General features: G+C 40.0%; 1 protein-coding gene across 1 annotated transcript in view; it reads right to left on the minus strand.

Moving 5' to 3' along the window:
- Positions 1-17,295, minus strand: part of LOC140128476 (uncharacterized) — a 53,523-nt gene that overhangs the window by 4,373 nt on the left and 31,855 nt on the right. Inside the window, exons 3-8 of the mRNA XM_072150179.1 lie at positions 9,116-11,829; positions 7,451-7,512; positions 6,342-6,496; positions 3,833-5,037; positions 2,165-2,226; positions 796-950 (exon numbers count right to left, since the gene is read on the minus strand). Coding sequence (XP_072006280.1) covers positions 796-950; positions 2,165-2,226; positions 3,833-5,037; positions 6,342-6,496; positions 7,451-7,512; positions 9,116-11,829 — 4,353 coding nt within the window. The remainder of the gene's footprint in view (positions 1-795; positions 951-2,164; positions 2,227-3,832; positions 5,038-6,341; positions 6,497-7,450; positions 7,513-9,115; positions 11,830-17,295) is intronic.

Here is a 17,295-nt window from a genome sequence, read left to right on the forward strand (position 1 = left end):
TTAAATAGACAACTTCTTTTGAAGGTTGTACTAAAAAAGTCAGTTTTTGATTGGTTTCCATCTGACCCTTTTTGACACTGCTCCTAATTATATGTCTTTTATTTATTATTTTATTATTTGTACTTATTAAGGGTAGTCAGCAGAAATTCACAGAGGTACAGTAAACGTTTCCTGACGTTGGATGAAAGGCTGGGCTATGCCTGTAGTAAAACAATGACACCAGCACCCAAGGCCCACCCATTATCATTTATAAATTCAAGTAAGAAAATTGTGATCAGATTCTAAAGCAGTGATCACTGTGCTTGGTATTGCCTTATAAAATACACCTGCAAACAAACATGTGGATATAGTAAACACTTCATACTTATTAACCCTATGTGAAAATGAAACTTTATCTTTTTAATTAAATCATTTATGGAACACATTCTCTGGATAGATTTAGCAGAGTTGATTTTAAGCACCGGGGAACAGTCTTTTGCTTGGTAGCTACTATTTGCACCAAACACTACAGTACAACAACACACTACCACATCAATAACATCTAAAACATAGAAACCAGAAACATAGACAAAACAAGTACTGAAATTTAGTACTACCTATAATCTCAGAATCAAAACTCATAATATCACTCCATAAACATCAAATACCACAGTACTCCACTAAATACCTCAACAGCAGTGTCAAACCTATACGGCAGAGTAATTTCTTTACTAGACCTACACACTACTCCTTGGGGTATCTTTATGCTTTTTACTCATAGACAATAGTGATTATACAATTCTATTTTCGTCCTACCATTCGAGATGATGCTTTCAGGTAAGACCTGTAACTCCCCCACAGTACCATTCTGCAGGTTGTTGAGCAGGGTTTCTACAGTATTACTACTAGAGGGTGCAGGACTTGTTGAATTTTCAAATTGAAGCTCAGAAACAGCGATCACAGATCCTTGCCTGCAAAAAATGACCAACAATCAAAGCAAACCAAAACACCAAATGCGATGGAATTGCGAAAAAGAAAAATTGCAGATTTGTTTTACAGCATTTACTGTGCAGTCCAAATGACTCTCCATTTCATTTTTTCTTTGGGGCCGTGTGAAAATGGAGGCTCCAAGCTTATATAGTTTTATTATCTCAATTAATTTAAATACATTAAAAAACGTTACCAATAATGCATTTGTATCACCATATAACTTTTTCAAACTTTCACTGATGGTGCAGTCACACGTTGCAGTTAAAACTGCATCGCAATTAGTTTTGGGTTGGGTTTAGGTGCAGTTTTGTCAATTTCACAGGTGAAAAACATGAACTGAATGGGTGAATTTTATTTTGAAAGACAAAGCTGTTGCACAAATGTCATTCACCTGTTGATTTGGTGTCTTTCACTTGTTAAAATAAGTAATACCATCTAAAACCAACCAAAAACTAATTGTGATGCAGTTTTAACTGCAACGCGTGACCGCACCCTTACAGATGTAATTTTTTGTGGGGTCATTGATACTATTTGGGTAAATGTATGACCACTTTTATAAAGATTTTTATGGATAGTAAAAAGGTGATAATGGGGCAATTTGGATATCATTATATTTAAGATAGATTGGATTTCCAGACACCAGGGCCCCTAATATGTTTATTTGTCTTTGTTTATGTGTTTGCATTGTAGGGAAAGTGGAGTGTCTGTCTCAATTGCTGCAGTTTTAACTCCATAATGCAGCAGACAACTGCCTTGTATAGAGAAGGCTCAGCTTGTCCCCTACAATACAATTTCAATGTCCTAACATACAGGTATGGAGAAGAATGACCACAGGGATCAAGGCAGATGGGGAGGCCTCAGCTTATCAGATTTACTATAACATGCAGTAGGAAACCACGGCAGTTTATAGCTCTTTATAGCCCCTAAGGAGGCTTGGACCTCTTACTGATGCTTCTAGCCTCAGTCAACTAGTTGTTTAGGACAGATCACTGGTTTTAGTGAAGCTGCTCCCAATTATCTTTATTAACCGCATTCACTTTGTTTTTGGAGGAGACAAAACAATAAAACATTTTTTTCATAACTTAATTATCCATCTGATATATAGAAACTATGGGATTCTCACATTCCAAACTGTGCGTCTACTGAAGATGAGGTGAAAGTAAGAACATGATCTGTCAGAAAATCACTTACTTACCTGAATTCTTTGACTGTAACGTTTTTAAAATTCTGATACTTTGGTTTGTAAACATTTGTCAGCTGAAATTAAAGATTAAATAAAAATGTTATATTCATAATGACCTCGGGTACCAAGCTAATGTATCACTATCACAAACTATCAGAACCATTCAAAGTGTAAATTTCTTCGTTTTCAACTTAGTTTAACCTTTGGGGCTGACGATGCACTTAATGGCGGCACAACCTGCTGATTTCAGTGCAAATTTCTGACCATCTAAGTATTTGTCCACAGTATTATTCTGCCTTTATACTTTGAGTGGACCACCACTCGGAAGTCTCAGGGGAATATGGACAGGTCCCAGATACATTGCAGGTCCCCACAGTTATCCATAAAAACTATTTTCTATTAGGTGTTAGTTAAAGATTATCTCTAAAGCATGCAGCAACTATGCAGCCAGATCTTGTTCTACCAAACATATATTCTCACTCAACCCAAGCACTGATGTCTACTGAACGGGAGAAAAGGGTAAACCCAACCCCCCATTTCTCCCAAAGTCTGTGGAGTTTGGCTAGAAATCATCTAACATGTTTAACCAACTAAAAAAGGTCATAAGTACAGAATTTAACCACCCAACAGATCACCCTATTGTAACTGGATTTAAAATAGGCTGTCTTGGGTCTCTGACTTCATTCAGTGTGTAGGAAAGGACTTGCTTCTGAGTTTTAGTGTAATGGCAACAACTGCTACTGGGACATGAACCTAACTGCTTCTGGCACTATGTCGCTGTGTTTCTACAGCACTGAACAAATAATTGGTCCTATAAATTACAATGAATAATTATTCCAAGCCAATCCCTTTAAATTGCTGTTGCAATGTCTCCTGTAGAGCCCAATCATTTTTTTTCTACTTCTTTTTTAGGGTCTTACACAGAATTTGTGGGACAAGAGTAATGAACTGTTACGTTAACCCTCTGATGCCACAGTCCTTATAAGTTTTTGCATTTCTGTTTTTTGCTCTGCTCCACCCAGAAGCCAGAGCTTTTTACTATGTAACAATTTGGACCTTCTTGTGGCACCACTTAATATTCCTTGTAATGTAGTAGGAAGATGGGAAAAAAATCTAAAAAAAATATTTTCTTAATCTTCCTAGAGACTCTGTATATGCAGTTTTTACTGTGTACCTCCCCCTTAATGTTTAGGTCAATACGATCATGGAGAAGCTAAATATTCCCAGGAGTCTTTATCTATTTCATACTTTGGTGTGCAGAGCTGTTCTGCTTGACTTATGATCATTGCCCCTCCCCCCATGATATCACAACAATGGCTTTGCCTATAGTTGTTAAAACCTGTGCACACTGTCAGCACTGATCACATGTGTTAGCTTTGGGGGAATTTTGTGTAATACATTGGATAACCGCTCTGTTTGGGGGACAGAGACCTCTTCATATATACTTAGACAATGCACCATAATAATAGTTGGACATTCACTGATAAAATGTTGAATGCCTCACTTTTAAATATTTAACCCTTATTGTCAATATATGGCTATTGTCTCTAACAGTAGATGTTTGATTTTTTTTTTTTTATAAATCTTGCAATGTAATCTTCATATAAATTATCCCATGAAATCATTGCTTGTAGATCGTTAGTGTTTAAAATAGGTATAACATTATTTAAAATAACTTACCGCAGTCTCCACAGTTGTCTTAAGAGCCTGAAATTCAGGTGACGCTGTGTTCTTCAAATCTTCAGTAAAGTTTTTATTAATTATCTTAAACTCCAGTGGAACAGTAGCAATAGATATGGCAGTGGTTGTTGCGGTAATCGAGCTGGCTGAGGTCATTGAGCTGGCTGGGGTCATTGAGCTGGCTGGGGTCATTGAGCTGGCTGTGCTTATGTTTGATGATGTTGGTGTAGCTAGGGATAAATCTGATGAGTTGGAATGTGCCATTTCTTGTGATGTTGAAGTTGGTGATAAGGTTGAATTGGAGGGTGATGAAGTTGGATTGTTGGAGGATGTTATTACTTGTGATGAAGTTGAGATGGCTAATGAAACACTTGTCGTTGAGGTATTTGTGGGTGATATGATTGTATCGTTCAGTGTTGTTGCAGTAGTAAATGATGAAGGTGAGTTCGTGGATGACAGTGTAACTGATGATGATGTTGATGCTGCAGTTTCTGTCACGTTTGAAGTCCTTCCTGTCTCTGAGGATATCAAATGACTGGAAGTTATTGTTGATTGAGATGATTCTGAATTATTTGTGGTTGCTGTATTTGATATGCTGGAGGATGTGATTGCTTGGGATTGAGTTGAGGCGTTGGTTAAAGATTCACTTGTTGTTAAGGTGTTGGTGGGTGATGTAACTAAGGATGAGAATGTACTGTCCAGAGTCGGTGCAGTAGTAAGTGATGAATGTGAGTTTGTGGACACTGTAACCGATGATGATGATGTTGATGCGGTAGTATTTGTTAAGTCTGAAGTGCTTCCTGTCTCTGAGGATATCAAATGACTGGAAGTTATTGTTGATTGAGATAATTCGGGATTATTTGTGGTTGCTGTATTTGTCATGCTGGAGGATGTGATTGCTTGAGATTGAGTTGAGGCGTTGGTTAATGATTCACTTGTTGTTAGCGTATTGGTGGGTGATGTAACTAAGGATGAAAATGTACTGTCCAGAGTCGGTGCAGTTGACATGTTGGATGATACTGTAGTTGGTGAAAAAGATGTATTAGAAGTTGATGAAATGTTGGAAATTGTAAGTGGTGATATTGTTGACACGATAGAAGATGCCATGCTTGTAGCTGACACGGAGGTAGGAGAGCTTGTTGCTGACACAGAGGTGGGAGAGCTTGTCGAAGTCAGCTCCGTTGTGTTGGCTGTGGTGCTGGACACTGTAAATACAATGAATTTTTATATTTTTGCCAAAATAATTAAACATTGATGTCAGTAAGCTACAATGCACAAATGAAAGTTGACTAAACAATTTATTTAAAGAGGACCTGTCATTAATAAAATAGTCACTAGGAGCTGCTTACTAAAGTAAACAGCTCCTTGCCCTACCTCAGATGTAGCAGTGTTACACTGCTAGCTTTATCGGAACCCTCCCTTAATACTGCAAAAATTTCTATGTCTGACAAATTCAATGTAACACACTTTTTCCTTAAATAGACAACTTCTTTCAAAGCTTGTACTAAAAAAGTCAGTTTTTGATTGGTTTCCATCTGACCCTTTTTGACACTGCTCCTAATTATATGTCTTTTATTTATTATTTCATTATTTTTACTTATTAAGGGTAGTCAGCAGAAATTCACAGAGGTACAGTAAACGTTTCCTGACGTTGGATGAAGGGCTGGGCTATGCCTGTAGTAAAACAATGACACCATCACTCGAGGCCCACCCATTATGATTTATAAATTCAAGTAAGAAAATTGTGATCAGATTCTAAAGCAGTGATCACTGTGCTTGGTATTGCCTTATAAAATACACCTGCAAATAAACATGTGGATATAGTAAACACTTCATACTTATTAACCCTATGTGAAAATGAAACTTTATCTTTTTAATGAAATCATTTATGGAACACATTCTCTGGATAGATTTAGCAGAGTTGATTTTAAGCACAGGGGAACAATCTTTTGCTTGGTAGCTACTATTAGCACCAAACACTACAGTACAACAACACACTACCACATCAATAACAACTAAAACATAGAAACCAGAAACATAGACAAAACATATACTGAAATTTAGTACTACCTAAAATCCCAGAATCAAAGCTCATAATACCACTCTAGAAACATCAAATACCACAGTACTCCACTAAATACCTCAACAGCAGTGTCATACATATACGGCAGTGCAGCCCAAAAACAGCACACAAAGCTAAAGGTGACCTGGAATTGATGAGTAATTTTTTTTCCTAGACCTACACACTACTCCTTGGGGTTCCTGTAGCTACAAGTGTTTCCATCACTAATGTACTGGTGGATGCACTCATCAGTAAGTATTAGCAATGTAAGTGGGCACCCCTGATTGTAAGAAATGTCTGATTGATATGAAACTTAAGGTGTTTTTGGTTTATCTTTCCTGTATAAAATACTAACTACGTTATTAAACCACTTTTATCTTTACAATGGAATCTTTATGCTTTTTACTTATAGACAATAATGATTATACAATTCTATTTTCGTCCTACCATTTGAGATGATGCTTTCAGGTGAGACCTGTAACTCCCCCACAGTACCATTCTGCAGGTTGTTGAGCAGGGTTTCTACAGTATTACTACTAGAGGGTGCAGGACTTGTCGAATTTTCAAATTGAAGCTCAGAAACAGCGATCACAGATCCTTGCCTGCAAAAAAATTACTAACAATCAAAGCAAACCAAAACACTAATTGCGATTGAATTGCGGAAAAAAAATTGCAGATACGCCATTTTGTTATGGGCTTTGTTTTACAGCATTTACTGTGCAGTCCAAATGACTCTACATTTTTTCTTTGGGGCCGTGTGAAAATGGAGGCTCCAAGCTTATATAGTTTTGTTATCTCAATTCATTTAAATACATTAAAAAACGTTACCAATAATGCCTTTGTATCACCATTTAACTTTTTCAAACTTTCACTTACAGATGTAATTTTTTGTGGGGTCATTGATACTATTTGGGTAAATGTATGACCACTTTTATAAAGATTTTTATGGATAGTAAAAAGGTGATAATGGGGCAATTTGGATATCATTATATTTCCGGACAACAGGGTCCCTAATATGTTTATGTGTCTTTGTTTATATGTTTGCATTGTAGGGAAAGTGGAGTGTCTGTCTCAATTGCTGCAGTTTTAAAGCCATAATGCAGCAGACAACTGCCTTGTATAGAGAAGGCTCAGCTTGTCCCCTACAATACAATCTCAATGTCCTAACATACAGGTATGGAGAAGAATGACCACATGGATCAAGGTGGATGGGGAGGCTTCAGCTTATCAGATTTACTATAACATGCAGCAGGAAACCACGGCAGTTTATAGCTCTTTATAGCCCCTAAGGAGGCTTGGACCTCTTACTGATGCTTCTAGCATCAGTCAACTAGTTGTTTAGGACAGATCACTGGTTTTAGTGAAGCTGCTCCCAATTATCTTTATTAACCGCATTCACTTTGCTTTTGGAGTAGACAAAACAATAAAACATTTTTTCATAACTTAATTATCCATCTGATATATAGAAACTATGGGATTCTCACATTCCAAACTGTGCGTCTACTGAAGATGAGGTGAAAGTAAGAACATGATCTGTCAGAAAATCACTTACTTACCTGAATTCTTTGACTGTAACGTTTTTAAAATTCTGATATTTTGGTTTGTAAACATTTGTCAGCTGAAATTAAAGATTAAATAAAAATGTTATATTCATAATGACCTCAGGTACCAAGCTAATGTATCACTATCACAAACTATCAGAACCATTCAAAGTGTAAATTTCTTCGTTTTCAACTTAGTTTAACCTTTGGGGCTGACGATGCACTTAATGGCGGCACAACCTGCTGATTTCAGTGGAAATTTCTGACTATCTAAGTATTTGTCCACAGTATTGTTCTGCCTTTATACTTTGAGTGGACCACCACTCGGAAGTCTCAGGGGAATATTGACAGGTCCCAGATACATTGCAGGTCCCCACAGTTATCCATAAAAACTATTTTTAATTAGGTGTTAGTTAAAGATTATCTCTAAAACATGCAGAACTATGCAGCCAGATCTTGTTCTACCAAACATATATTCTCACTCAACCCAAGCACTGATGTCTACTGAACGGGAGAAAATGGTAAACCCAACCCCCCCATTTCTCCCAAAGTCTGTGGAGTTTGGCTAGAAATCATCTAACATGTTTAACCAACTAAAAAAGGTCATAAGTACAGAATTTAACCACCCAACAGATCACCCTATTGTAACTGGATTTAAAATAGGCTGTCTTGGGTCTCTGCCTTCATTCAGTGTGTAGGAAAGGACTTGCTTCTGAGTTTTAGTGTAATGGCAACAACTGCTACTGGGACATGAACCTAACTGCTTCTGGCACTATGTCGCTGTGTTTGTACAGCACTGAACAAATAATTGGTCCTATAAATTACAATGAATAATTATTCCAAGCCAATCCCTTTAAATTGCTGTGGCAATGTCTCCTGTAGAGCCCAATCATTTTTTTTCTACTTCTTTTTTAGGGTCTTACACAGAATTTGTGGGACAAGAGTAATGAACTGTTACGTTAACCCTCTGATGCCACAGCCCTTATAAGTTTTTGCATTTCTGTTTTTTGCTCCGCTCCTCCCAGAAGCCAGTGCTTTTTATTATGTAACAATTTGGACCTTCTTGTGGCACCACTTAATATTCCTTGTAATGTACTAGGAAGATGGAAAAAAAAATCTAAAAAAAATATTTTCTTTATTTTCCTAGAGGCTTTGTATATGCAACTTTTACTGTGTACCTCCCCCTTAATGTTTAGGTCAATACGATCATGGAGAAGCTAAATATTCCCAGGAGTCTTTATATATTTTATACTTTGGTGTGCAGAGCTGTTTTGCTTGACTTATGATCATTGCCCCTCCCCCCATGATATCACAACAATGGCTTTGCCTATAGTTGTTAAAACCTGTGAAAACTGTCAGCACTGATCACATGTGTTAGCTTTGGGGGAATTTTGTGTAATACATCAGATAAACGCCCTGTTTGGGTGCCAGAGGCCTCTTCATACATACTTAGACAATGCACCATAATAATAGTTGGACATTCACTGATAAAATGTTGAATGACTCACTTTTAAATATTTAACCCTTATTGTCAATATATGGCTATTGTCTCTAACAGTAGATGTTTGATTTTTTTTTATAAATCTTGCAATTTAATCTACATATAAATTATCCCATGAGATCATTGCTTGTAGATCTTTAGTGTTTAAAATAGGTATAACATTATTTAAACTAACTTACCGCAGTCTCCACAGTTGTCTTAAGAGCCTGAAATTCAGGTGACGCTGTGTTCTTCAAATCTTCAGTAAAGTTTTTATTAGTGATCTTAAACTCCAGTGGAACAGTAGCAATAGATATGGCAGTGGTTGTTGCGGTAATTGAGCTGGCTGGGGTCATTGAGCTGGCTGAGGTCATTGAGCTGGCTGGGGTCATTGAGCTGGCTGTGTTAATGTTTGATGATGTTGGTGTAGCTAGGGATAAATCTGATGAGTTGGAATGTGCCATTTCTTGTGATGTTGAAGTTGGTGATAAGGTTGAATTGGAGGGTGATGAAGTTGGATTGTTGGAGGATGTTATTACTTGTGATGAAGTTGAGATGGCTAATGAAACACTTGTCGTTGAGGTATTTGTGGGTGATATGATTGTATCGTTCAGTGTTGTTGCAGTAGTAAATGATGAAGGTGAGTTCGTGGATGACAGTGTAACTGATGATGATGTTGATGCTGCAGTTTCTGTCACGTTTGAAGTCCTTCCTGTCTCTGAGGATATCAAATGACTGGAAGTTAATGTTGATTGTGATGATTCTGAATTATTTGTGGTTGCTGTGTTTGTCATGCTGGAGGATGTGATTGCTTGGGATTGAGTTGAGGTGTTGGTTAAAGATTCACTTGTTGTTAAGGTATTGGTGGGTGATGTAACTAAGGATGAAAATGTACTGTCCAGAGTCGTTGCAGTAGTAAGTGATGAATGTGAGTTTGTGGACACTGTAACCGATGATGATGTTGATGCGGTAGTATTTGTTAAGTCTGAAATGCTTCCTGTCTCTGAGGATATCAAATGACTGGAAGTTATTGTTGATTGCGATGATTCTGGATTACTTGTGGTTGCTGTGTTTGTCATGCTGGAGGATGTCATTGCTTGGGATTGAGTTGAGGTGTTGGTTAACGATATACTTGTTGTTAAGGTATCGGAGGGGGATGTAACTAATGATGAGAAAGTCATTGCTTGGGATTGAGTTGAGGTGTTGGTTAATGATTCACTTGTTGTTAACGTATTGGTGGGTGATGTAACTAAGGATGAGAATGTACTGTCCAGAGTCGGTGCAGTAGTAAGTGATGAATGTGAGTTTGTGGACACTGTAACCGATGATGATGATGTTGATGCGGTAGTATTTGTTAAGTATGAAGTGCTTCCTGTCTCTGAGGATATCAAATGACTCGAAGTTATTGTTGATTGAGATGATTCTGGATTATTTGTGGTTGCTGTATTTGTCATGCTGGAGGAAGTCATTGCTTGGGATTGAGTTGAGGTGTTGGTTAATGATTCACTTGTTGTTAAGGTGTTGGTGGGGGATGTAACTAATGATGAGAATGTACTGTCCAGAGTCGGTGCAGTAGTAAGTGATGAATGTGAGTTTGTGGACACTGTAACCGATGATGATGATGTTGATGCTGTAGTACTTGTTAAGTCTGAAGTGCTTCCTGTTTCTGAGGATATCAAATGACTGGAAGTTATTGTTGTTGATTGAGATGATTCTGGATTATTTGTGGTTGCTGTGTTTGTCATGCTGGAGGAAGTCATTGCTTGGGATTGAGTTGAGGTGTTGGTTAATGATTCACTTGTTGTTAACGTATTGGTGGGTGATGTAACTAAGGATGAGAATGTACTGTCCAGAGTCGGTGCAGTAGTAAGTGATGAATGTGAGTTTGTGGACACTGTAACCGATGATGATGATGTTGATGCGGTAGTATTTGTTAAGTATGAAGTGCTTCCTGTCTCTGAGGATATCAAATGACTGGAAGTTATTGTTGATTGAGATGATTCTGGATTAGTTGTGGTTGCTGTATTTGTCATGCTGGAGGAAGTCATTGCTTGGGATTGAGTTGAGGTGTTGGTTAATGATTCACTTGTTGTTAAGGTGTTGGTGGGGGATGTAACTAAGGATGAGAATGTACTGTCCAGAGTCGGTGCAGTAGTAAGTGATGAATGCGAGTTTGTGGACACTGTAACCGATAATGATGATGTTGATGCTGTAGTACTTGTTAAATCTGAAGTGCTTCCTGTCTCTGAGGATATCAAATGACTGGAAGTTATTGTTGATTGAGATGATTCTGGATTATTTGTGGTTGCTGTATTTGTCATGCTGGAGGAAGTCATTGCTTGGGATTGAGTTGAGGCGTTGGTTAACGATATACTTGTTGTCAAGGTATCGGAGGGGAAAGTAACTAATGATGAGAATGTACTGTCCAGAGTCGTTGCAGTAGTAAGTGATGAATGTGAGTTTGTGGACACTGTAACCGATGATGATGTTGATGCGGTAGTATTTGTTAAGTCTGAAGTGCTTGCTGTCTCTGAGGATATCAAATGACTGGAAGTTATTGTTGATTGAGAGGATTCTGGATTATTTGTGGTTGCTGTATTTGTCATGCTGGAGGATGTGATTGCTTGGGATTGAGTTGAGGTGTTGGTTAACGATATACTTGTTGTCAAGGTATCGGTGGGGGAAGTAACTAATGAAGAGAATGTACTGTCCAGAGTAGGTGCAGTAGTAAGAGATAAAGGTGAGTTTGTGGACAATGTAACTGATAATGATGTTGAGGCAGTAGTATATATTAAGTCTGAAGTGCTGCCTGTCAGCGAGAATGTCAAACTACTGGAAATTATTGTTACTTCAGATGAATTTGAAATCACATCAGTTGTACTTGCTGTGGTTTCTGTGCTTCCATTTCCGTACCCTGTAAAAAGTTATTATAACATTAATTATATTAAAATGATTTAAATAAACATTAATTTTGGTAATCTACAAAAAAAGTTAAGAATACAATATCACTTAGAGTATAAGTAAATGTTTTTTTTTAAATAGCAATATTGCAGATGATAATAAAACAATGTAACATACACTAAATATTTCACTCTTTTCCCTGCCTTTTTTATCCTTATTTAAGCAGTTTTTGACACTGACAGCTAATCAGACAAGGAACCTGATGATTACAATGTCTTTACAGAAAGTCTCTGGATAGACTAATCTTCTTACAGAGCTGAATAATAATAATGGAAATGCTTTCTAGGTACCGTAGAGTTCATCTTTAGCCCTGTACCATATCTTTCTGCTATTTAGATACATTGCTCACTGCAGGAGAGAGAAGAGCAGTAAAAAGCACCTAGAAGTTATTTTACTTCATGAGGTGTATGTTAAACTCAATTCATTTCTGTATACAAAATAAATGTTGCTTTACATTTTTAGTTATGCTTTAATTTTAAAAGGTACGGTTTAAAGATCATGGAAGAACTTGTGATATCACACAACCTCTATCATGCTCTTTGGATTGTTATGTGTTGGCAGAAGGATATTTTGGAATAATTTATTATAAGGAGACTGCAAAAATAAACAAAACATCTTTTTATAGATAAACCTAATTTAATATTATAGAATTATACATTTCTATTTGGGGCCTAGGGCCCAGCAGTGAAATTAATTTGGGGTCCATCAGTATTAATGATAGGAAAACACTGTTATATATCCCCTTCATATTGTGGCCCCCTTTCATATTGTGGCACCTCATTTCCCCCTCATATTGTGGCCCTCAGTCTCCCACTCATATTGTGCACTCTCGTCTCCTCCTCATATTTGTCATGGTTTATTAGGAAGCAGAAAACTGTATAATGAGAGCAGCAAAAACTAGGGAAACGGGGAAGGAAAAATGATCCTATACTCTAAGTCTGAGGTAGTCCCTACCTGCAGGTGATGATTAGCTTACCCGGGCTAGTTCTGGGCCTGACAAACTCACTTTCTGAACACGAAGAGTACCAAACTTTGTGCGGTCTAGAATACTAAATTTAGGCCCCTTTCACACTTGCATTTTTCACGCACGTTTTCTGCGCGTGCTTTTGACGCGCAGAACTTGCATTGCACTCTGGCCCATTGTAACCAATGTGTCTTTTCAGACTTGCATTATTTTCCACGCATACACGCGCATTTTTTTTAACGCGTGTTTAAATCTCGACATGCTCTACTTTTGCAAGTCACACGCGTGAAAAACGCACCATACAAGTCTATGGAGACGCATCAAAAACGCATTGCACTCTGAGACACTTGCAAGTGCAATGCAAGTGCAATGCGTTTTTCACGCATTTTCTGCACGTGAAAAACGCATTGAAATTGCATTGAAATTGCATCAAAAACGTGCGTGAAATACTGAGACACTGAACAAACTCTGACTGAAAACTGATTGCACTCTGATGCAAAATGTGCGTTTTTCACTGACCAAACCCTGATCGCACCCTGATCAGACTCTGACGTGATCTGCAATGCAAGTGTGGAAGGGGCCTTAGACTCCCCTAACAAAATGATTTCTGCAAGAAAAACTTGGCAAACTAGCAATCCCAGCATGCACACAAACAGACAACTGAGGCTGAATACAGGAAGGAGAGAAACAGAGAGGACAGGGATAGTGGATAACAACCAGAGCAGGTCCACAAAACACTCACTATTAAATAAACACAGACAAAGGGGAACAGACAGGAAAGTGGTGAGAATAGATAAGAGAACAAACAAACTGCACAGAATCTCTCACCACAGTCAAAAAAATACGCTACTAGAAAGTATAGATGTTCCAACAGAACAGAGCTCTGGATAAGTTGCAGATACAACAATACCTTGTAAATACTGAATGATATAACCAGCCTTAAATGGAGCATGGCCACTCCTGATAGGATAATACAAATTAACATAGCTGAGAACTAAAAACACCAGCATGTAATGCAGAAACACCAGCGACAAGGAGACAGATATAAAACACTCAGGCTACATAGCACAGCGGTAGAGAACCGACTAGTAAGTCCAAAGTATGCTGGTCCAAATCCTGACAATATTGTGGCCTTTCATCTCCTCTTAATATTCCCATCTAAATAAACTCATATGGAATTTCAGCAACCAATTAAATTGACAGTGTCATATATGTGCAGTCATATTTTTGTATACACTGACAAATACAGGATATAGAGCAGAGATCTAGAAAACCGAAAGGAATTGATACAGAAAGTATATTGGAAAATTGTTTTACTTTTCATTACACAACCCATATCAAGTATTTGCTGAAAGTGGACAAACCTTCGTTGCTCGGATGAATACTTAGCCAGCTCAAGAAAATGGCATCTCCCGCCGTTTTGATTTTTGGTGGCCAAAAAGAGAGCCAATCATAAACCAGGAGAATCTGCACTCCACCCAGCATGATGTGGTACACTTACACGTCGATAGCAGTGGTTGGCTGGCCTGATCAGATGACCCTGGAATAGACTAACCCCTGCCCGCGCTTCTCGCATCATTCTCTATCTGGATGATGTTAGGTAGAGAGTTGCTGCAGCTGCAGGGATAGCGTTAGGCTGTTATATTAGCTTACTGTGAGCAGGAGTGAGTCTACAAGAACCCAACAGCCCTTGTTAGGGCTAGAATAGCGTTATATTTTATTTTCTTTTTGTTTGCTTGTGGCTGGCCTTGCTAGCACTAGTAGTGCAGCTAGTACCATATTGTGAGGAATTTGCAGGGAGACTTGTGAACGTTCTATTTAGCTCTTAGTTACACACATATCCATCTCAAACACCTAAGTGGGACAATTTATTAGGGGTTTAATTGAATTAGGCACAGTCTGCTTTTTCTTTTTTTTTTTACTTTTATTTTTTTTTATAACTCAAAGTAATCAGGCACAGCACAAAATCCAGTTATGTGCTGTCAGTGTAGGCTACAAACTAGCCATACAAGAACCCAACAGGCCTTCTTAGGGCTACAATAGCGTTATATATTTTATTTTTGGTTGATTTGCTTGTGGCTGGCCTTGCTGGCACTAGTGGTTCAGCTAGTACCATATTGTGACGAACTTGCAGGGAGTCTTGCGAACGTTCTGTTTAGCTCTTAGTAACACACATATCCATCTCAAACACCTAAGTGGGACAATTTATTAGGGGTTTGATTGAATTAGGCACAGTCTGCTTTTTTTTTTTTTTACTTTTTTTTTTTTATATAACTCAAAGTCATCAGGCACAGCACAAAATCCAGTTGTGTGGTGTCAGTGTAGGCTAGAAACTAGCCATAGCAATAGGATAGCATCGTTTTGTTAAAAAAACAAAAACACAAAAAAACACAAAAAAAACTCCTCCACCTCAGCCTCCTTCCCCCCAGTCTGCCCCCTCCCAGGAAAATTTGGCATTTGAACCGGCATACTCTGAGGAACTGTTTTCTGGACCCTTCCCACAGTCACAAACCACTTGTCCGCTTGCTGCTGAGCTCTTTTCCGATGCCCAGGTTTTCCACCGGTCGCAGTCTATGGGTGATGATGACATTGTTGACGTAGTGGAAGAAGTGTGTAAAGAGGTGTCGGACAATGAACAGACACGGTTGTCAGACAGTGGTGAAGTTGTTGTCAGGGCAGGAAGTCCGAGGGGGGAGCAGACTGAGGGATCGGAGGATGATGAGGTGACAGACCCAAGCTGGGTTGATAGGCTGGGTGAACACAGTGTTTCTGAGACGGAGGCGAGTCCTCGACGAGAACAGGATGGAAGAGGCAGTGGTGGGGCCAGACGGAGAGGCAGGGCCAGAGCTGGTGCATCAGCGCCAAATATTTCACGTAGTGAAGCTCCCGTGGCGAGGGCTAGATTTTCGGAAGTCTGGAGGTTCTTTAAAGGAACAACGGATGACCGACGGATTGTAGTGTTCAACCAGTGCCACACTAGGATCAGCAGGGGTTCCACCACTACCAGCTTAACCACCACCAGTATGCGCAGGCATATGAATGCTAAACACCCCACTCAATGGAACTAACACCGTTCACCTCCGGCCGGGCACACCACTGCTCCTTCACCTGTGTCACCTGCTGCCTCTGCTAGTCAGCCCCCTTCCCAGGACCCCGGCCCAAACACCTCCCGTGCGAAAACCACGCCTTCGCCTCCACGATCCTCCACAGCATCCACCAATGTCTCCATGCGCAGCATTCAGCTCTGCATACCCCATACGCTGTAGCGCAAAAGGAAGTACAGTGCAACCCACCCACACGCCCAAGCCCTCAACGTCCACATCTCCAAACTGCTTAGCCTGGAGATGCTGCCCTATAGGCTGGTAGAGACCGAGGCCTTTCGCAACCTCATGGCGGCGGCCGCCCCTCGGTATTCGGTCCCCAGCCGCCACTACTTTTCCTGATGTGCCGCCCAGCCTTGCACCAGCACGTGTCAGACAACATCATCCATGCCCTGACCAACGCCGTTTCTGACAAGGTCCACCTGACCACGGACATGTGGACGAGTGCTGCTGGGCAGGGCCACTATATGTCGCTGACGGCACATTGGGTTAACTTGGTGGAGGCTGCGACCGAGTCTAACCCTGGGGCTGGTCATATACTGCCGACGCCGAGGATTGCGGGGCCTACCTCGGTCCAGGTCTCTCAGGCCTACTATGCCTCCTCCTCCTCCCACCCCTCCTCCACCTCCTCCTCCGAATTACCATCCATGGGCATGGCGCCATCAGTCGGTAGCTCTACACACAGCAGCAGTGCCGTCGCTAAGCGACAGCAGGCGGTGCTCAAACTGCTGAGCCTAGGCGATAGAAGGCACACCGCCGAAGAGCTATTAGAGGGCATCACGGCACAGACTAATCTGTGGCTGGCACCGCTGAACCTGAAGCCAGGCATGGTTGTGTGTGACAATGGCCGTAACCTGGTGGCGGCTCTGCAACTCGGCAGACTGACACATGTGCCATGCCATGTTCCTCAAGACATACCCCAATCTGTCTGATTTGCATCACGAAGGTGTGCCGCATCTGTGCACATTTCAGGAAGTCCAGCACAGATGCTGCCACTCTCAGGGCAGCGCAGCACCGCCTCCAACTGCCCGCTCACCGACTGTTGTGCGACGTACCCACGAGGTGGAATTCAACATTAACCATGTTATCCAGAGTTTACCAGCAGCGCAGAGTGATTGTAGACTGCCAGATGTCAAATTCCACCAGAGCTGGTAGTCAGGTCAGTCAGCTTCCTCAAGTCTACAATGAGGAGTGGATGTGGATATCTGATATCTGTCAGGTGCTGAGTAACTTTGAGATGTCAACACAGATGGTCAGCGGCGATGCCGCCATCTTCAGGCTCACCATTCCGCTGCTTGGCCTGTTGAAAAACTCTCTGGTCAGCATGAAGTCAGAAGCTTTGCACTCGTCACAA

Source organism: Engystomops pustulosus, chromosome 4, assembly GCF_040894005.1.
Source record: "Engystomops pustulosus chromosome 4, aEngPut4.maternal, whole genome shotgun sequence".
Taxonomy (NCBI): domain Eukaryota; kingdom Metazoa; phylum Chordata; class Amphibia; order Anura; family Leptodactylidae; genus Engystomops; species Engystomops pustulosus.